This window comes from Lepidothrix coronata, unplaced genomic scaffold (genome assembly GCF_001604755.1).
Source record: "Lepidothrix coronata isolate B3197 unplaced genomic scaffold, Lepidothrix_coronata-1.0 Scaffold287, whole genome shotgun sequence".
In the NCBI taxonomy this organism is placed as follows: domain Eukaryota; kingdom Metazoa; phylum Chordata; class Aves; order Passeriformes; family Pipridae; genus Lepidothrix; species Lepidothrix coronata.
In genome coordinates this window covers 353,996-375,183 of record NW_016690467.1, presented here as the reverse complement: position 1 = coordinate 375,183, position 21,188 = coordinate 353,996, and the positions used below count along the sequence as shown (strand labels likewise).

Sequence of the window (21,188 nt, the reverse complement as noted above, 5' to 3'; positions counted from 1 at the left end):
CTTCTACGGGATTGTGTCTCCTCGGTGTGGGTGTCACCACCATGGGGCTGTCCCCCCTCAGGAGGGAGAGGACCATGGAGTCCCTTCCATGGGACTGTGCGCCCTGAAGATGGATGTCATGACCATGGGGCTGTGTCCCCTCAGGAGGGAGAGGACCATGGAGTCCCTTCCATGGTGGCTGTGTCCCCTAATGACGGAGGACATAGGGTCTCTTCCATGGGGTTGTGACTCCTCAATGTGGGTGTCACCACCGTGGGGCTGTGACCCCTCACAGAGGGTGCCATGACCATCGGGGTGTGTCCCCCCAAGAGGGAGGGGATCATGGGGTCCCTTCCATGGGGCCGTGTCCCCTCATGAGGGAGGTCATGGGGTCCCTTCCATGGGGCTGTGCCCCCCCGGAGGGAGGAGGTCATGGGATGCCTTCCATCGAGTTGTGTCCCCTCTGGAGGGAGAGGATCATGGGGGCCCTTCCATGGGGTTGTGTCCCCTCACGATGGGTGTCACCACTGTGGGGCTGTGACCTTTCACAGAGGGTGCCATGACCACGGGGCTGTGTCCCCTCAGGAGGGAGAGAATCATGGTGTCCCTTCCATGGGACTGTGTGCCCTGATGATGGATGTCACGACCATGGGGCTGTGTCCCCTCAGGAGGGAGAGGACCATGGGGTCCATGGGACTGTGTGTTCTGATGATGGGTGTCACGACCATGGGGCTGTGACCCGTCAGGAGGGAGAGGATCATGGTGTCCCTTCCATGGGACTGTGCGCCCTGATGATGGATGTCATGACCACGGGGCTCTGTCCCCCGAGAAGGGAGAGGATCATGGTGTCCCTTCCGTGGGACTGTGCGCCCTGATGATGGATGTCACGACCACGGGGCTGTGACCCGTCAGGAGGGAGAGGATCATGGGGTCCCTTCCGTGGGACTGTGCACCCGGATGATGGATGTCACCACCGCGGGGCTGTGACTCCTCGTGGGGCGTTCGGGCACTGCCATGGCTGTGCCCCCACAGCAGTGCCCGCTCAGCAGTACCACCGCCGCCTTCCCCCTCCTCCGGATCCTCCCTCCCTTCCTCCTCCCCGGGTGCCCCGGCAGCGCCGGCGCGGCCCGGCCCCGCTGCCCCGCACTACATTTCCCGGCGTGCCGGGCGCGGCGGGGCCGGAGCGGGGGCTGGAGCGGCCCCGGCGCTGCCGCCGCCCGGAGCGGGGAGTGCCGGGCAGGGCCGGGCAGGTGGAGCGGCCCCCATGGAGCGGGGGAAGATGGCGGAGCTGGAGAGCCTGGAGACGGCGGCGGAGCACGAGCGGATCCTGCGGGAGATCGAGAGCACGGACACGGCCTGCATCGGCCCCACGCTCAGGTGCGCGACCCTGCCCGGGCGCCGCGGGGGCACCGCGGCCGTGGAGGGTTGGGAGGGTGGCGGCGGTTCCCGGCGGTTCCCGGCGGTCCCCCCGAGCCCCCCGGGGCGCGTCCCCTCCCCTGCCCCCCCTCGGGCTTCCCGCGGGCATCTGTCAGAGTTCTCCCGGCGGGATTTATCCCTGGAAACCCCCGTGCTCGGTTTCCTTGTCGGGGCTGACGGTGACGCGGCGGGGACGGGGCGCGATCGCCGTCCCGACCGAGAGACGAGTTGATGCCTCTTGTTTGCTTAATGGATCCTTTGTTCTCCCGTTAAGCATCTTTTCCCCCGCGGTTCTTGCGGAATCCTCGGGCTGGGAGAGCCCGTGGCTTCGTCTGCGGGAGATGCGGAGCTCTCCCGGTGCCCGAGGAGCGCAGATGGATGTGGCTCCTTCCCATTCCCTTTGCCAGCAGCTCCTTCCCGTCGCTCCGGCTCTGGCGTTTCACCCCTTTAGGTGTTTGTTTTGCCCCAGTGGCTGCTGTGTTGTTCATATAAAAGATGTGGTAGCTGGCTGTGTAGCTCATCACTCGATTTCTTTAAAAATCTGATATTTTAGGTGAATTATGCACGTCTAAGACCTGTTCCTTTTAGCTGGACCACATCAGCATTGCTTGTCCTGAGATACTGAGATAACTCATCCCTCCTTCTCCCTCTTTAAATTAACACAGAAGTTCTCCAGAGAACTTTGTATCAACCCAAAATGTTTGCTGAGCCCAGGTGTGTGTGTTTTATCCTCTGGAATATCGATGGTGCAAATGGGTGGAGGGATATTTCTGGCTCGTTGTAAGCACATTGCTCAGGTGGGGGAAGGTGGAGGGGCGTTACCAGGATTGCTCAGCTGCAAAATCTAAATAGTTGTGTTGTCGCAGAGTTAAACTGGGTGCTAAGTCAGGTGTTTGTCATGGGGGGAACGAGGTGCTGCCCTGGGTTTCACCTTCCCCTTCCAACGGCTCTGCACCGACACAGGTGCTTCCAATGTTGAAATCGCAGCACCAGGTGGGAGCGTTTGGGGATAATCAGGATTGGAGCCTCCCGTCCCACCCCCTCTGCAGCAGCCCTTCCTCTCTTTGAGTTTTACAAAGTCATGGTTTTAAATGACTTGAGTGGCTGCCTTTAAAAATAAATGGGTTTAAGGCTGTGTGACTCGCAGCGATGCTGCAGTGCTGGCACAGGATGAAAATGGGAAAGCTTTTAATTTGTGGAGCGATGGAGCGCCGGATTTCCCTCAGGGTTGCCCGTTTCTTCGTTTTTGTGACTCCTTGCAGTTTTCTTCCTGAAGTTCTCCGTGAAACCTTTCCAGGTAAACTGAACAGTAGGAGATGGTGAGAATTAGATTTATTGACAAAACTGAAAGAACTGGTTTGAATGTGTGGGAACTGCCAGAATGAAGAGTGTGGGTGGCTTTTTTTTCCATTTAAGAGGACTAGGTGCAGTTGATCTTGTTTCTCGGTATTAAGGTTAGATGAGGAGTTGGGTTTAATGTTGATCTTTGCATACTCACAGGAGAAACATTAATAAGTGTCTGGGCAGAGAAAGGTTTGGGCTTTGCTTGCGTTGACTTTTAGAGTGTTGTGATACTTCTTGAGGAATATTATTAATGATATAATCATAACCTATACCTGCCCCAAGGATTTTTAGAGTTGAAACTTTACCAGCTCAGGGTAAACATGATGTGCTGGAGAGTCTGGAAAGGAGGATGGTGGAAACTTTTTGGGAAAAAAAAAAAAAAAAAAGGTGACTCACTTCTTGTAGGCATCATGGAAGAAATGTGTCTCCAGGAGCCAGGCTGGCTTCTCTTCTAGGAACAGCGTTCCCAAAGTGCAGCTCAGAGCTAGGCTGGACTGCCAGGACTTGTTTGCAGAGTTGTGCTTTTATCAGTTTCTGCCTGGGCACAGCGAGATATTCCGGGTGCAGCCGCTCCAGGGTGTCCTGGATTGCTGGATTGCCATCGTGGGAGGGGACAGAGGGGTTAAGAGATGGACTGGAAGGTCCAACTAATTCATCTGTCTGGGTGGGTTTGTGTCCCACCCAGCGGGGAGAGAGTTTTGTGTTTAGAAAAATAGCAAGTGTAGTAACTCTTGCCCTGGGGCAGGGGAAGGATGAGATCCCTCCTTCCTTGAAGTCCCTTCCAGCCCTGTTTTTTGTGCTCAGTTCTGGCTGGGATTCTGGGAGTCGGTGGCATGGGCCGGAACTCCATTGTGCCGGCACTGTGCAGATGTGGGGCCCGGCCTGCCCCTCCTCAGGGACAGGCACAGCTTCCTAAAAATAAACTGCCCCGGCCCTGGTGCGTGTGATGAGCTGTGCCAGTCCCATCTCTGGCTCTGGAGCCGTCCAGGTCTCCTCTCCCGTTTTTTTTCCTGACAGGGAATGTTGTGTTTGAAGGACACCGAGTGCCTTCAGTGAGTCTGTGGGGATCTCCTTGAGCCCACGATGCTCCTGGAATCAAAATAATCCACTTCAGGATGTCTTTCCTGCTATTCAGCCTCTACTAATTATACCCATTGCTCCTAATTCCACTTCCTTCTGCTGTTCTAATTCCTCTTTTTTCGTCCTTGCTGGTGTTCCACTTGATTTTACGGAGTATTTTTGGATCTCCTCTCTGTGTAGGTTTTGAAGAATCACTTAATTCTGCAGGATCAGGAAGGAGAAGAGAAACCCTTTCTAGCTTAAAACCACTTCTTGGTTAAGCTGTGACAGCTGAGTGCTCTGATTTATATTACAGTTATTTGAAGTTTGTTGCTCTTTAGTGAATTTTGTGTCCATTTCAGGTGTGTTTATTTGTTTTTTTAAGTGATGGGAAACTAGTGGTGGCCTGTAATGTAACAGCTCTGGTCACTGGGAGTGAGGATGGATAACAGCGAGGTTTTCTTGTGTCACACCCCATAAATGTGGGCTGTATAACTTCGCCCCCCTTCCCTGTGCTCAGCCAAGGGTGAGTCCTTGTGATTATCTGAATTGCAAATCGTTTTTACAGCAGTTCTTGGTCCCAGCCTGAGGATGTTTTGCCGTCCTTCCCTTCCCTGTGCTCCTCTGCAGTGTCCTTTAACACCTGGTGTCACCTCACCCTTCAGGTACAGCCTGGGATTAAGTCACTCCTTAATCCTCCTTTTGGTTAAACAGCTTGAGCTCTGCGAGTCTGTCACTCTTGAAAACCCCTTTCCTGCTCTCAAGCTGCATTTGCAGCTTTTTGAAGTGAGTGAAGGATTTTTAAGCAGCGCTTGATAAATACAAGGAATTTTTAAACCCCATTTGATCAATCGAAGCAGCCCTGGCTGCCCACACAGGTGTAGCTACAATGTTCTTTGCTCTCTCCTCACCACTTGAGATGCACATAAAATTATATCACCACTGTTAACAATCTCCCACTTGTACCCTGGGAGGTTGGGGCAGGTCTTTTCCTCAGTGTTCTAACAGGAATTGTTCCTGCATGCAGAGTTGTTTCCTTGGGAGCTCAGGTATCCCTGTGCTCCTCATCACTACATCTGCACCTTCTCTCTTGGTTCTCCTGCACTGCAAGTTGCTGGGGAGGATCAAGACTTCCAGGGGATTGTTCTCTGCTTGATTTCATGGCTTGTTACCCTGCCAGCTTTTGTGTCATCTGCAAATTATATCACCAGTCTTTTTGTTTCCCTTTGGATGTGTATTTGCTTTCTAGGTTGTTCCTTGGTGCCTGAGGTTTTATCCAGGCGTGTTGGGACTGGTACTTAGCAGTGCCCTGCTGGAAACCTGAGAAAAGTTCTATCTCAGACAGCAATTAATCATCCAGTCTGTGCTTTTATGTAGAACTAGAGCAGATATGAAACTCCTATTAAATGTAATCGTGTGTGTTCAGAGAGATCACAGGGCTGTTTAACCCGAGAATGAAGTGAAGCACTAGATTGGGTCGTGTTTCTACTAAGCAGCTCCTGACTGGGATTAAAGTAGGACTGTAATTAAGATGTGTTCCCTAAATCCTTGATCAACTCTTCCATGTCAGTGTGTGGGATTAGTGTTGCTCTGGCTGACCTGGGTGTACCTGCCTGATCCGTTTACTGGACTGGCGTCGTGCCGTGGCCGTTCCCTGCCATAACCTCCCCGTGCCCAGGTTTGTCTGGAACAGTGGAGCCAAAGGTCCTCACTGCCTGTTTTCTTTTTAGGGTTATGAATCTTGTGTCTTGGATGCTTGCAGATTGTGGAATCATGGAATGGTTTGGGTTTGGAAGGGACCTTAAAGCTCATCTCGTTCCACCCCCCTGCCATGGGCAGGGAAACCTCCCACTAGCCCAGGTTGCTCCAACCTGGCCTTGGATGCTCCCAGGGATTCAGGGGCAGTCACAGCTTCTCTGTCCAACCTGTGCCAGGGCCTCCCCACCCTCCCAGTAAAGAATTTCTTTTAATTTCTTCCAAAATGTTTTCATTTTGGACTACTGGATATAACAAACCTCACTTCCCACAGGGACATCACCTCAGGTCCTTCTTGGTACCCTCTGGCTCTGACTGTCTGTGTGTTGAGAGCCCTGAGCTGGGTCTCTGGGGGCCAGAGGTGCTGATCCTGCTGGCATTGTTTGGTGCCACCTTGGATCCAGGCTGGAGCAACGTGACAGTGCAAACAGCAGCAGCTTGGCTCAGGTCCTGACTCCTGAGCTGGGACTGGGGGATGTCCTCGGGTTTATTTTCTCCTGTAGCTTCACGTGGAGCTGAGCTGGAACTATGACTTGTTCCTGTGTCATTCAGGTTTCTGGTGCTGAACTTGGAAAACTGAGGCTTGGCTCTTGGGCATGAACGTAAGGATGGAGTCCAGCAAGTGCTGGGGCTCTTGCTTAGCCCCTCTGAGCTCCCCAGCGGGTCCTAAGCTGGAAGTTGAGACATTGCTACAAGTCCTGCAGTAAAGTCTGTTGGAAAAGGGATCTGGATGGAAAAATAACCCAGCTAAACAATGTTTTGCTGTGTGGTAGCACAAATGCTGTTTCCAGCCCAGGGAGGAGGTTGTGTGGGGATGGGAATGAGGGACTTGGTGGTGGCAAAAGTCAAGATGGAGTTTTGCTGGATTTATAAAAGCTCAGTGAGTTTGTCCCAGCAGACACGAACCTGCTGTGTCATTCCTGGTCCACAGTCATGGACACTGATGTGGGCTGGTCAGGCTGCCTGGGGCTGTGTCCCTTTTCCCACCTTTTGTGAGGGTTTTTTTCAGCCGGATCTGCTCACCCCCGCTCTATCTTGGGCTCATTTTGTGGCTTCCTGCTGTCTAGACTGGCACAAGGGATTTGGTGGCAGGGAGCTGGTCATCCCTGAGCTTGGATATGTCCTTCCTTGCAGTTCCCTCACCTGGTAGAAGACTGGTTTAGTTGGCTGGGGAGTGTAACTGGTTTATGGTGGGTTGACTGAGCACGGAAACCACGACAGGATCTGGAGCATCACTTTGAGTCTTCTGGGTGCTGAGGATGAAGGGAGGCCAAGCTGGTCCCAATCTTTGTTGGAGTGGGTGAGATGAGGATAATGGTCTGTGTTGCAGATGTGAAGTGAGGAGTAATGACAGGCCTCTGGCTTGACAGCTTCCCTGTTTATGGTTTGGAGTGGGGGAGCAGTGGTGGCACTTCTGAGCACTCTTGGCACCACCTTTACTGGTGGTGCTGGGGTTTATCCTTCAGCTGAGTCTGCCTTGGGTAGGAGAGAGGAAGAAGACCCTGGATCAGCTTTGGCATGAGAAGGATCTTCTCTTCCACATGCTAAGAAGTGTCTCCTCAGGGTCTCAGCATAGCAAGAATTGAAGAGCAGCTGAAAATCAGCCACAGTATCTGTAAAAGCCCCTCGAGGCCAAAGACTGTGAGAACTTACATGTGACAGAGCTCAAACTGTCCTGGGTTGTCCTGACTTTGCATCCTTTAGCTGTGCCACTCTTTACCTTGGCTCCATGAATCCCACCTCTCCCAGTCCCATCCCGTGTTTTATGTCTGGTAATTGGTGAAATACAAACTCCCAGCAAAGAAGGAACAGCACAGGCTGTCTAGACACTGAGTGCTGGCCACAGAACTTGCTCAGGAAGCTGCTTGTAACAACTGTAAATTGTCTGCTAATAAAAACCTCCCAGGATCTTTTGAAGCATCTTTCAGCCCATTTCCCTGCCACCCAGACAGGGAATCTGCAATCTCCTGAAAATGAGCCTGGGCCTCTGTTCATATGTACATAATTAAGTGTCTTTTAAAAGACAGTTCTGCTTGAAATTATATTAACATTCCCTTCTGGTCAGGCTGATGCTGTTCAGCTCCCAAGTTTTTTTTTTTTTGTTGTGGAGGAAAAAGTACCAGGAATTTCTCCTGTGAAATGATCTGGTGTCAGCATTTACAATCCAAGAATGGCTTAATGTGTGAACCATCAGCAGCTTAGCCTGAAGGTATGATATACTTAATTATCCCAGGTTTTGTGGATAATTTCTCCTTCTGCAAACAACTTGGAGATGGTGAATCCTTACAATTCCCATATCCCTTTTCCTTTCAGTGCTGCTGCAACCTGAAGGGAACAGCTTGCACTGCTCAATTATTTATACCTTGTATTTGCTTGGGCTGTCTCACAGAAGTACATTCCTTTCTGGAATTTAATGAATCACTGTCAGAGGACAGATTATCCAGTGCCTGATCCCGTTCTGTGGGATGGGGGTTCTCAGGAGCTCATGGAATTTATTCCCTGTCCGACAGCGGGATGTGATCCAGTGCTGGGAGGTGATGAGCTGAAAGGGGATATTTCCCTGGGATTTTTAGGGAAAGGCTGCTCTCCTAACGTGTTTTGGTGTCTTGTGGAGTTGTCAGTGTGTATGACTTAGCAGGATTTCACCTCGAGCTGCCAGCTGAGCTCATCCTCAGAGCTCTGCTGTCCTGCCTTAGAGAGCATCGTGGAAAACTGGGAGCCTGGGAGAGTCCTGTGGCATTTAAATCCACCCAGACCGTGCCTTCTGTCGTGTCTTTCTGATTCTGCTTTTGGCGGTTGAGGGGGTTTTGTCTTTCTCTAAAACCGACTCACTAAAGTGGCTGTTTGGTCCGTGGCTGCAGCAGTGGAATGATGCTGTCGGAATCCTTCTCCCAGGGGAGGGCAAACACAACCTTTGGGGGGAAAAAAACTGAAAAGCCTGGGATTGCTTAATCCAGAGGGGACAAGCCAGGCACACAATTCATCTTCAGATGCAGAATGGACTGTTGAGAAGATGAAGAAAAGCTCTTTACACGGGCTGGGATCTGGGATACAACTGAGGCAGCAGGGGTTTAGGAGGGATGGAAGGAAGTGTTTTCTGGTTCTTAGGGAGAAAATCGTGGAAATGCTTGTCCTGGCTCTACCAAAAGCCTTTCTTCATTGTGATATCTCAGGGTAGGGAGCAGTGGGTGCTTATCAAAGGAGATACACAGCAAACATGCACTCCCAGTGTTTTCCAGTCTGCACTTGGGACACTTTGGGCACAGTTTGTACCAGGAATTCTCACTTCGAGAGCTTCCCATGGGTCTTTCCTCCACCACTGGCTCATAACATTTTAATCTGCTGGTTCTTCCACATTGAAACATTTAAAGTGATGAGTTCTGCACTTTAATTGTGCATTGTGTCTTCCTTTAGGGTTTGTTTGGTGGTGTTTTTGCTGGGACAAGCTTTAGTCTTTCCCAAAGCATTATGAGAAATATTAAGTCAGTGATATTTTTTCTTTTTTTTTTTTTTTGCCTTCCAAGCTGAGGAATTAATGAATTAATGAATTCACCCCTTTCTCCTGGCAGAGCTGTTCTGATTGCTCATTATCCCTGTTGCTTTTCTGGGTGTTCCTCGTGCAGCTCTCACCTTTTTGTGATGAGGCTGGAAAGATCAGAGGGCTCAGGGATCTGGAGATGTGGGAAGTGGCACAGGGATGTTTTTTTTTTGCTTCGCTTTCTCCCTTTTCCTCGCAGTCTCTGAGCCAGCATTCCTGACTCTGCAGCCCCGACCCTGCTGTGTCCCTCCTCCTCCTCAGTGGTGGTTCATTTGGAACCCTTCACTCTCCAGGGATTATAAAGGATTTGTCCTCCCCTCCAAGTGTCCTGCTTTTCACTGCTGACACCGGGCTTCACTTGTCACTTTGTCACCCGATACTCGGCGCTGGGAGATCCTTTGCAGCTTTTTGGCTTTGGAGTCAGTCCAAGTGAATAAAATCCAAGTGAATAATTCCGTGTCCTCTGCAGAATGTCACCGTGATGCTCGTCCCCTCCTGTCAAACCACTGCACAACACACCAGGCCAGAGGAGCAGCCACCGTTTATTATTTGATTTTTTGGGCTTTCACGGTGCTTTTAACACTCCAAGTACCTTTGGGTGACCAGATTTCCCCTTGTTAACAAGTCTGGCTCCTTCCAGCACTCCTGGTGAAGAGGATGTGTGAATGCCACCCCAAGAATCTGTTCTCCTTTGGTGTGTTTGAGTTTTTACATGTTTATTAACTATTTCTTAAGAAGATTTCTGCTTTGCCCAGTCACGTAGAAGAGTTTTCCTTAAGAAGCTCCCTCTGCCTTGCTCTGGCAGCTTTCCTGCTCCTGGTGTTTGAAGAAGCTCTTAGTTATTCATATATTAACTAATTAGCTCTTCACATGGCTCTTCTTGGCATGGATTATTTTGCACGTGTGCTTGGCTCGAATTTGGGCTCTTGAATTTTCCAGAGCTGGAAGATTTTTTTTGGTTATTTTTTCTTCTTTTCTTTTTATTCCTTGAAAATCTCCTCTGCTGCTTTTTAACCACGGTGAGGGGCATGTGAATGTTTAAATTAATTGCTCATAGTTGTATTTCTGTGCTCTGAAGCAGAGATATACTGTCTTTGAAGCAGTTTCTCATTGCCACCCACAAGCATTTAGTACTTTGAGCTGTTCCCTTTTAATTTCCCCTTTTGGACAGGGAAGAAATGAAGCACCAGAGTGCTGTGATATGGGGTGGTAACAGTTTTTATCCCTGCTCCCACAGAGGTGCTGGGTTTGGGGGTTTTATCCTGACTTTTGCCCGTCATTAACACTCCAAAGGCTTGGAGCAGAAGCTCTTCCCTCTGTGGGTTGTCCTGACTCTGTGAAGAAAATCCTTTGGCAAACCTCAGTCTTGGCTCAGCTCCCTCCTTTGCCTGTGGAACATCCCGTGGGAAGGGTTTGGAGGTGGGGCAGACTCTCGTCTGTCGGTGGTGGGTTGGGAGAGCTTGACCTTGTGGAGGAGGTGACTTCTGGAAATCCCTTCCCTGTGAATCCGGAGGGTGCTTGGCTTCTCTCCCCTTGGCTTGTCTGATGAGCTGAGGTCCAGAAGTGACAGCAGGGGTGGCCCTGGGGTCCTGTCGGCGGTGTCTCACAGGTCCTGTGCCTGTTGTGAGTTCAGGGGGGTGTTTTGGGGAGTCAGGATGTCTCCACCTTCCTCCTGAAGCTCGGCTCGCTCTGCCCGTGCAGATCAGCTGCCTCCTGTGTGGCATTCCTGGCATCAGGATGGCAAGTGGTTCCAGGCTTGGATCAGCCACAGTGTGGGCACAGGCTCAGGCCAGTGACCACCTCCCTGTGCTGGCCCTGCTGGGGCACCTCCAGCCCTGGGGGCAGTCCTGGGACCCTCCTAATAAACCACTGGGGGAACTGGAGCGTGTCCAGGGAAGGGAACGGAGCTGGGGAGGGGCTGGAGCAGCAGGAGGGGCTGAGGGAGCTGGGGGGGCTCAGCCTGGAGAAAAGGAAGCTCAGGAGGGACCTTCTGTCTCTGCAATTCTGTGACAGGAGGGGGGAGCTGAGGAGGGTGTTGGGCTCTGCTCCCAAAGAACAAGGGACAGGAGGAGAGGGGACAGCCTCCAGCTGTGCCAAGGGAGGTTTAGCTTGGATATTGAGAAAAATTCCTTCATGGGAATGGTTATAAGCAACTGTCCAGGGCAGTGGTGGAGTCCCATCCCTGGAAGTGTTAAAAAAACACATGGATGTGGCACTTGGGGACGTGGTTTAGTGGTGAACACAGTGGTGCTGCTGGCTGATGGTTGGACTTGATGATGATGAAGATATTTTCCAACCTTTTCCAAAGATTCTGTGATTTCCAGTAAACACCTGTCCAGTCTTCTGGGGAGGGTTTGCCCTGCTCTCAGTGTTTTGAGGAGCCACCAGGACTGCTCTCCTCCAGAGGGTGATGCCACCAGAGGGGTCCCTTCAGCTCTGTCTGGGGTAACCCTTCTGCTGGATGCTGTCCTTGGCAAGTGCCACAATTCCTTGAAAAATCTGCGAATGGGAGCCCAGGCTCCACAGGATTTCCTGTGGCCGTACCTTAGGAAGTAACATCCTTTAATAAATCTCCAAATGCAGCATTAGATCATCATAAAGGATTATTTGCACAGCGCTCTCGGGGATATTGGGGGGTATCTTGGAGTTATCCTGTGCAGGGTCAGGAGCTGAACTGGATGATCCTCGTGTGTCCCTTCCAAGTGAGGATATTCCCTGATTTCTTGGTAATCTCCAGCCTGTTGTCCTGCAGAAGGGAGGATGCCCAGCGTGCCTGTCTGCTGGAACTTCCTCTCTCTGCTTCCAAAGCCACTTTAGCTTTGGAAAATCAGTGCAGGGATAATTATCTGTCCTGCTGGGTTGGCTTTAGGACTGGGCAGTCGCTCAGGCAAGAACCACACGCTGGTTTGTGCTTTGTGCCACTTGGACACAAAGAGCTGAGCAGCAGGTGAGCAAATCCAGAGCCAGGCAGAAAGCTGAGGATGAGGCTCCTGAGAATCCTGCTTTTTTTTGGGTGGATTGGTGCCTTTTTGGGACTTTAAAGTGCAGGCAGCAGCATGGAAAGGTTCAAATCTGCCAAGGTGACTGTTTTCTTCCTGAAATCACAGAACAGTTTGGGTTGGAAGGGACCTTAAAGACCATCCAGTTCCAACCCCCTGCCGTGGGCAGGGACACTTTCCATTAGAAGGTTTCTGTGGCATAGGAATCCTGTGGCACGTTTAGTGACCTGTTATTGACCTTTTTAAAAAAAGAATTCTTAGTATTTAATATTTTTTTTAATAATTTTCTTCTGGCCTGAGCACCCAAAGGGCTGTGAAAGTGCCCGGTGTGTCACCGGGGTGGCAGGAGCACATCTGGACCTCGAAATAATTCCTTGCCTCCCTTTGTCTGCGACAAATAAAGCTCCAGAAAGAAAATAAGGAGCTATTGGAGAGGGTCCAGAGAGGGGCACAAAGGTGATGAGGGTCTGGAGCATCTCTCTGATGAGGAGAGACTGTGGGAGCTGGGCCTGGTTAGTCTGGAGAGGAGGCTGAGAGGGATCTCATTAATCCGTATAAATATCTCCAAGGGGTGCCAAGGGGATGGTGCTAGTTTTTTTTTTTTTTGGTGGTGCCCAGAGACAGGACATAAACAAAAGCACAAAAGTTCCACCTCAGCATGAGGAAGAACTTCTTTCCATGGAGGTGGCAGAGCCCTGGAACAGCTGCCCAGGGAGGGTGTGGAGTCTCCCCCTCTGGAGACATCCCAAACCCACCTGGATGAGTTCCTGGGTCACCTGCTCCAGGTGATCCTGCCTGGGCAGTGGGGTTGGACTGGGGGATCTCCAGAGGTCCCTTCCAACCCTGACTGTTCTGTGATCCCATGAAAAGTCTCTCCCGAGCTGTTGGTTGGCAGAACCTCCTGAGGACGTCGGGTCCAAGGATGCCGACGGATCGGAGCGGGATCTGCCCTGGCTTTGTGTCTCAGGCTCACAAAAGCAAACAGGCAAAACCTCCTCCTTAAAATCTGTCGGTGACGGGAAGAAATTTCCCAGGTCTCCCATAAAAGGTTCACTGAGAAACCAAGTATTGAGTTTCTTCTCTTTTTTTTCCCCCCTCTGTGGCCGTCCAAGAGGAACAGAAAGGGAAAGGATGAATGTGAGGAGCATTTTTCCCCCCTCTCTGCTGAGTAATGAAGAGCTCCAAAGGGAGGGAAGTTGCTGGAAATGTGGAGCAGCTCCTGGCAGGGTTTTGGGGGATGGACAAGGCTGCACACTTGACTTTCAGACCTTGCTTTCAGGCTGATGTCTTGAAGCCCGTGTGGATGTGAAATTCCTTGCTGGTAGATCCAACCTCCTGGAAGATGGGACCTCTTAAAAGAATATTTTCCTAAAAGAATATTTTCCAAATGTTGCTGTACAGGCATGGAAATGACTCCAGAGCTTGTGCCCTGCAGCGGGAATGTGCTGGAGGACACGGAGCTGGGAATGTGGTTGTGGCTGTGGGTGAGTGAGAGAAGGGTTTGGTCAGGTCTGGGACAAGCTCCAGGAGCGGAGAGCTGGTGTGGGATATGGGATGTTTGGTGAACAGGATGAACAAGTGACCAAATCTTGGAATAAGAACGGAAGAAATTGGTGGCTTTGAAATCCAGAGTGACTTTACCTTGGAGTCTTGGCTTAGAAACCAACCTTGTGGGATTTTCCCGTGTGAGTGAGGTGTTCCCTTGGGTGGAAGTAGAAAGTCCAAGCTCAGCTCCTTCAGTAAGATCAGATGATCCCAGATTAACCCTTACACTTCATAGACCTCGTTGCTAATCCCACTTTGGAATGTTTGGGTTGGAAGGGACCTTAAAGTTCACCTTGTTCCACCCCCTGCCATGGGCAGGGACACCTTCCACTAGCCCAGCTTGCTCCAACCTGGCCTTGGACACTTCCAGGGATCCAGGGGCAGCCACAACTTCTCTGGGCAACCTGTGCCAGGGGCTCCCACTCTCCCAGCCAGGAATTCCTTCCCAACATCCCATCTATCCCTGCCCTCTGGCAGTGGGAAGCCATTCCCTGTGTCCTGTCCCTCCATCCCTTCTCCCAAGTCCCTCTCCAGCTTTGCTGAATTGTCTTCCTTCTCCTACCTGCCAACAATATTTTGTTATTACATGAATCAAATTAATTATTGTTAATTATTAAGTTAATTATTGAATTACACCGTTAAGAAGGTTTAGTTTGGAATTTATCCCTCGACAAAACCCCCACCGAACCAGTTCCTTTCTCCAGACTCTGCCCTGTGTTTCTCCTGCCTTTTTGCTTCTTCCTTGGGAAGCAGCAGCTAAAAATGGCCATTTTTTTGTTGGTGCTGTGCCACGGCTTGGGCTGTGCCAGACAGAACTCGCCTGAGCTTCATTTTGGAGAGAATTCCAAAATAGGTGCTGGAAGGGAACTTGATAAATGACACATCCACGGGTCGCAGTAAAACACGTCAGGGATGTTTGTGTTTTTATAAAAATGCCTCAAATACTATTGTGTGTCTTAGGGGTGTTAATTCTTTTGCCAAAAATAGCTGTAAGTAGGAAAAAAACCCCACCAGTTCCTTGGACCTGCTGTCCTTAAAATCGTTATTTTTTTTGCACTTAATCTTCATTTCTCCACTTGCTCAGTTTTATTTTTTTTATCTGAATGTCTGAAAGTCTGAAGTTTATAACAAAATATTCTCTCCTGGGAAGCACAGTCTGATTTCGTTCCTCCATGACTCTCCCAAGTAATAGAAATCCATGCAAAATAACCTTGAGATAAAGCTATATTTTGTTATTTGCCTTAAAATCAGCTGTTTGTTGGGGAAACAGGTGAGGTTAAGTGTTGGCTTTCTGACACCTGGTTCCAAATCCCTGTAGGCTGGGCTGTAGAATGCAGCTTTTTGTTGGATTCAGGCTCTTTTTTTAAGGTTTTCCTTTCTTGAATGAATCTGTGTTGTATCCAGAACAAGCTTTTGGTCCTACAGGTTGAAAGAATAATTAGAATTATTTTTTGGAAGTATTATTATTAGAATATTTAGAATTATTTATTCTAATTTATTATTAGAATATTTAGAATTATTTATTTTAATTTATTTTTAGAATGATTAGAATTATTTTAGTGCTGATGCTCAGATTTGGGCCTGGCAGAGAAGTATAATAGGATGCTCTGTTAGATTTTGAGGTTAACTGATCTCAATTGGGCTAATTAAGCAGTGCTTTAATTTTTATTGGGATAAGTAACAATAATAAATGATAATTAAGTTAGAAGGGTAAAATATGAGGGATGTAGGTGCTTAAGTGCCCGTTGTGCTCCCTGACCGTCCTCAAAACCCTCAGTCTTTAAGGTAATAATTATAATAATCCCCTGTTTAATTATCCACGTGGGTAAAACTGTGGAGCAGAGGCTGCAGGCCCTGCTGGGGAGAGAAAAATAAATGGAAGCTGGAAATAAAAGCAGGAAGTGCAAGTTGAGATCCAAGGTGGCTCGACCCGAGTGACGTTTCTTTGAAGAATAACTTGCCTTGGAGTGTCTGGCAGCGAACACAGAAATAAAACTCCTCGTCAGGAGGAGAATAAAAACCCAAAACAAAGAGCCGTGATGGGAACAGAGCACTGGAAAGGTGTTGCCAGTGGGAATTGCTTGTAAAATCCAGGATCTTTTTGTGTTCGTGCCCTCGTGTAGGTTGTGGGATGTGCTGGGTCTGAAGGGTTGGGCACCCCCAGGCCCTGCAGGGCTCGGCTGGGCCGGGGCAATGCCAGGGCAAGGACAGGCTGGGTGGAGAAGGGATCCAGAGGAGCCCTGGGAGAAGGATTTGGGGGTGTTGGTGGGGGAGAGGCTGGAGATGCCCCAGCCCAGACCCCCCTGTGCCCTGGGCTGATCCCCCAGTGTGGGCAGCAGGGCAGGGGGGGATTCTGCCCCTCTGCCCCTGTCTGAGGTGAGACCCCCCTGCAGAGCTGCTCCAGCCCTGGGAACAACAGCACAGGGATGTGGAGCTGCTGCAGAGAGTCCAGAGGAGGCCCCAGAGCTGCTGCCAGGGCTGGAGCCCCTCTGCTCTGGAGCCAGGCTGGGAGAGCTGGGGGGGTTCCCCTGGAGAAGAGAAGGTTCCAGGGAGAGCTGAGAGCCCCTGGCAGGGCCTGAAGGGGCTCCAGGAGAGCTGGAGAGGGACTGGGGACAAGGGGTGGAGGGACAGCACACAGGGAATGGCTTCCCACTGGAAAAGTGAAGATTTAGATTGGATATTGGGAAGAAATCCTTGTTTGTGAGAGTGGTGAGGAACTGGAATGAATTTCCCAGAGAAGCTGTGGCTGCCCCTGGATCCCTGGAAGTGTCCAAGGCCAGGTTGGACAGGGCTTGGAGCAACCTGGTCTAGTGGAAGGTGTCCCTGCCCATGGCAGGGGGTGAAACAAGGTGATCTTTAAGGTCCCTTCCAACCCAAACCATTCTGGGATTCTCTCTGCTCAGCCCCTGCTGTCTGTGGGGTGGGTGGGCAGGAGTGGGGGAGGACCTGAGGAGAAGGCAAGGGCAGTGCTGAAAGATGGGATGGGGTAGGAGAGACTTCCAGGGAGAGGAAAACTCGTCTTGAGATCGAGAGTGTGTGAACACTTCACCCTCTGGCTCGATTCCACCGAGCTCTTAATCCCCAAACATGCTGTTAATTGTCTCCTTGTGCTTCCAAGTGTTGACTGAGAAGATGCTTCCTCGGAGCTCCACATCCTCAGCCACAGAGGTTGTGGGAAGAGCAGCAGGACTCTGCCCAGGGGGCGATTTCTCAACATCCCAGAGCAGCAAAACACTGGAGCTGCTGCAGAAACAGAGCAGAAACTGCTGCTCAGACTGACTTGCCCCCGGCTCAGTCCATCCTCTGTGCTTTCTCTCTCCCCAAAATACAAATGTATTGATTCAAACACCAACTTTGCTGAAAGGCCGTGAGGTTTTTCACTTTTGAGCAGAAAATATTTGTCTGAGTAACGAGTCAGGAGAGCAAAATGTTGATTTTTTGTGCATCCTGGCTGAGCAGTGAGTTGTGTTTCAAGGCTGGAAGGAGCAGTCCTGCCAAGGCTGCTTCAACCCCCGGGGTGTTTATATCCTTCTGCATCATCACTGTGACACCCAGGAGAGGTTTAAAAGGGTTTTTTTTGTGTCTGTGCCTCAGTCCTGGGGGACCATCCCCTTCCACGGGGCAGCTCTGCTGGCTGAACAGCAGCTGCAGCGCTTCCATCCCTGCACAGTGGGAGTATCCCCGTTTTCTGCTCTATTTCTTGGGAAAACATGGAATCACAGGACTGTGAGGTGTCTTAAAGCAGTTGCAGGTGTTGCATCTTGAGGTGTTTTTCTCCTCTCTGTGTGAACTTGGCAAGGTTGGATGCTGACATCCCTACAGCTCCTTTTCCCAGAGGATACAACGAGGCAGGAATTGTGTGGCTGCTCCAGCCTGAGCCCATCAGTGCAGAGGCCAAAGGGTGTCCCAGGGGTGCTGAAAACACAAATTCCCACTGGAATCACCGGCACTTTCTGTGTCCAGTGAGGGGATTTTGTGACCTGACCATCTGCTCGCTGAAAACCCAATAAACCCTCAGTAACCACAGAAATCAGAGCTGGTTTGGGGAGGAAAATGCAAAAAACCCACTTCCCTTCCTATTTTTGGTGCAGTGAATGTTACCCAGAGGTGACTTTCTTCACTAAAAGTTGTGTTTTTTTCAGCATTTCTCTTTTTTTCTTGGCCACTTCTGTGAATGGTGTGTTTGCATCCAGTCCTTTGCTGTAATGGGCTGAATGTTACAGTTTTCCAGCAGAAAAACATCCCTAAGTGTCCAAGATTTACAGTTTATCCCCGTGTTTACTCAGAAAATGTATAATAAAGGAGCAATTTGTTTATTTTGGGTGCGTGGCTGGCCAGGAGTTTGGGAGAAGCCAGCTCTCCTAGGTGGGGAGGGATAACAAACACATAAATTCCCATCCAGAAGCTGGAAAATGCCATTAAAAAAACGACTTAATGTTGGCAGGGATGCAGAATAAAAATGTGCTGTATTTAGGGTAATTGCATTTTGGAATGTTTCCTCTGGGAGATTTTTTTTCAAGTTTTAAAAATAAGATTTATGGTCCGTTTGCCCAACGTCTGGCATGAGGAGAAGGAGTAGGTGTGTTCCTGGAAGCTCTCATGGATGATCCGTGTTGGTCCTGGCAGGGTTGGGAATTGTTGGGCTGTGGATTGGTGGCGTTCAGGAGGTGCTGTTTAACCTGAGCAATGGGAAAATCCAAAGGTGAAGCAGTTCTGGGTGGGAGGTTTGTCCTGCTGGAACGATTCCAGAGGAGGCCCTGGAGATGCTCCAAGGTCTGGAGCCAGGCTGGAGGAGCTGCCCCATCCTTGGAAGTGTCCAAGGCCAGGTTGGACGGGGCTTGAAGCAACCTGGGCTGGTGGGGGGTGTCCCTGCCTGTGGAACTGGATCTTTAAGGTCCCTTCCAACCCAAAGCATTCCAGGATTCTGGAGCCCCTCTGCTCTGGAGCCGGGCTGGGAGAGCTGGGGGGGTTCCCCTGGAGAAGAGAAGGCTCCAGGGAGAGCTGAGAGCCCCTGGCAGGGCCTAAAGGGGCTCCAGGAGAGCTGGAGAGGGACTGGGGACAAGGCCTGGAGGGATGGACACAGGGAATGGCTTCCCAGTGCCAGAGGGCAGGGTTAGATGGGATATTGGGAAGGAATTCCTGGCTGTGAGGGTGTTGAGTCCGTGGAATGAATTTCCCAGAGAATCTGTAGCTGCCCCTGGATCCCTGGGAGTGTCCAAGGCCAGGTTGGAGCAACCTGGGCTGGTGGAAGGTGTCCCTGTCATGGCAGGGGGTGGAACAGGATGAGCTTTAAGTTCCCTTCCAACCCAACCCATTCCATGCTCTTGTCCCAGGGGTGTCTGTGCGAGCTCCTCAGGCCCCTTCACTCCCAACCAACTCTTCTGCATCTCTGTGTGAGACTCCTTTGTCCTTTCCAGCATCTCCTGGTGCTCCACACGTGAGGTTTCATGGAGTGACTCTCCCGTGCCGTGGCTCCCAAACTATTCCACGTTCAGGGAGAGTCGCTGTGCTGGAACCATCTGGTCTGATCCCAGTAAACCATCAGTGGGCACGGCCCTGAGGCTGCCAGAGCTCTGGGATTGTTTGGGCAACGCTCTCAGGGACAGGCTGGGATTGTTGGGGTGTCTGTGCAGGGCCAGGAGCTGGACTGGATGATCCCTGTGGGAGCTTCCAGCTCAGGATATTCCACGGTTCCAAATCCGAGGCTGGTGTGGAATAGTTTACCCAATGTGAGGGCAAACAGGTTGCTCTTATTTCTGATTTTTTGTTGTTCTTAAAGTGATTTACATCTTTAAAATCCCGAGGCATTCCAGGCATTTCCCTGTTCCTGGTGGGTTGTTTCCTCTTCCTTTGGGAGGGTTTGGCCCCAGGCAGAACTGTGGAGTTCTGGGGTGGTGACTCACGGCCTCCCTCTGCCCCCAAATTATCCAGATAATTTTACACAACTCAGTTATTTAATCGCTGCTGCAAATCTATCAAAACTTCTCCCCTTCTTCCTGGGCAGGAGCTGCTTTATTTTTAATTTCTTAATTAAGTGATGATTCACGAGTTTAATCCATACCTTACTTCTTCTTTCTGAGTTATTTCTTTGATGCATTTGGACACCATATATATATATATTTATATATATATTAAAAATATATATATAGTTATATACATATTTATATTATATAAAAATTTATATATATGTATTTATTTATATATATTTATATATATAAATGTACACATTTTATATCTAAAATATATTTATATATACTTATAATATAAATGCATATACAATATATACTTATTTTATGTATTGATGTATAAATATATAAACATTTTTATATAAACATGTATAAAACATATGTATATATATATAACGTATAAGTATACATAAATGTATATATAAACATATATTTTTATGTGCAAAACATGTATCTATAATATATGAAATAGATTTATAAATGTATCATATATAAAAGACATTTTTATGTATAAAAATGTATAAAATATATATGTGTATATAATATATTAATATATTGATATAAATATATAGATATATAGAACATGTATTTTTAGATATAAAATATATAGATGTATAATATATATTAATATATTTATGTAAAAGTGTAAATATATAGAACATATGTTTTTATATATATAACATAAATATACATATATTATTTACATTATATATAAAATATATAAAATATATACGACTATATAATGTATATTAATATTTTTATATAAATATGTCACTTTATATATAAAATATATAAAATAATATGCATAGATAATACATATTAATATATTTATATAAATATGTAAATATATTGAACATAGGTTTTTAGATATAAAATATATAAAAATAATATGGAAATATAATATATATTAGTATATTTATATAAATGTGTAACTATATAGAACATAGATATTTATATAAAATATATACTTAGATATATGCTTAATGCATATTTTATTTATAAAAATTACACATTTATATAAATATATTAATATATTTGTATGTACTAGACAGTAATATACATTTATATATAAATGTATAAAGATAAACATATTTTATATATAAAATGCATTTAAAACATGTAATATATATTTATATAAGTGTATAAATATATTATATATAAATATATATTATATCTAAGTATATAATATGTATAAGTGTAAATAAATAAATGTAAAATATATATGTTTATATATAATATATAAAAAATATATAAATATATAAAAATATACACACAAAATACATATACATTATATATATTATGTATGTTTATATATAATATATATAAAATCTATATTTATATAAAAATATACACACAAAATATATATACATTATATATATTATATATGTTTATATATAATATATATAAAGTATATATTTATATAAAAATATACACACAAAATATATATACATTATATATATTATATATGTTTATATATAATATATATAAAGTATATATTTATATAAAAATATACACACAAAATATATATACATTATATATATTATATATGTTTATATATAATATATATAAAGTATATATTTATATAAA

The 21,188-nt window shown here is 47.8% G+C and overlaps 1 protein-coding gene across 1 annotated transcript in view; it reads left to right on the top strand.

Moving 5' to 3' along the window:
- Positions 1–1,169: 1,169 nt before the first annotated feature.
- Positions 1,170–21,188, top strand: part of EXOC6B (exocyst complex component 6B) — a 345,342-nt gene continuing 325,323 nt past the window's right edge. The window contains exon 1 of the mRNA XM_017836875.1: positions 1,170–1,356. Within this exon, the coding sequence (XP_017692364.1) occupies positions 1,244–1,356 (113 nt within the window). The 5' untranslated portion in view covers positions 1,170–1,243. The remainder of the gene's footprint in view (positions 1,357–21,188) is intronic.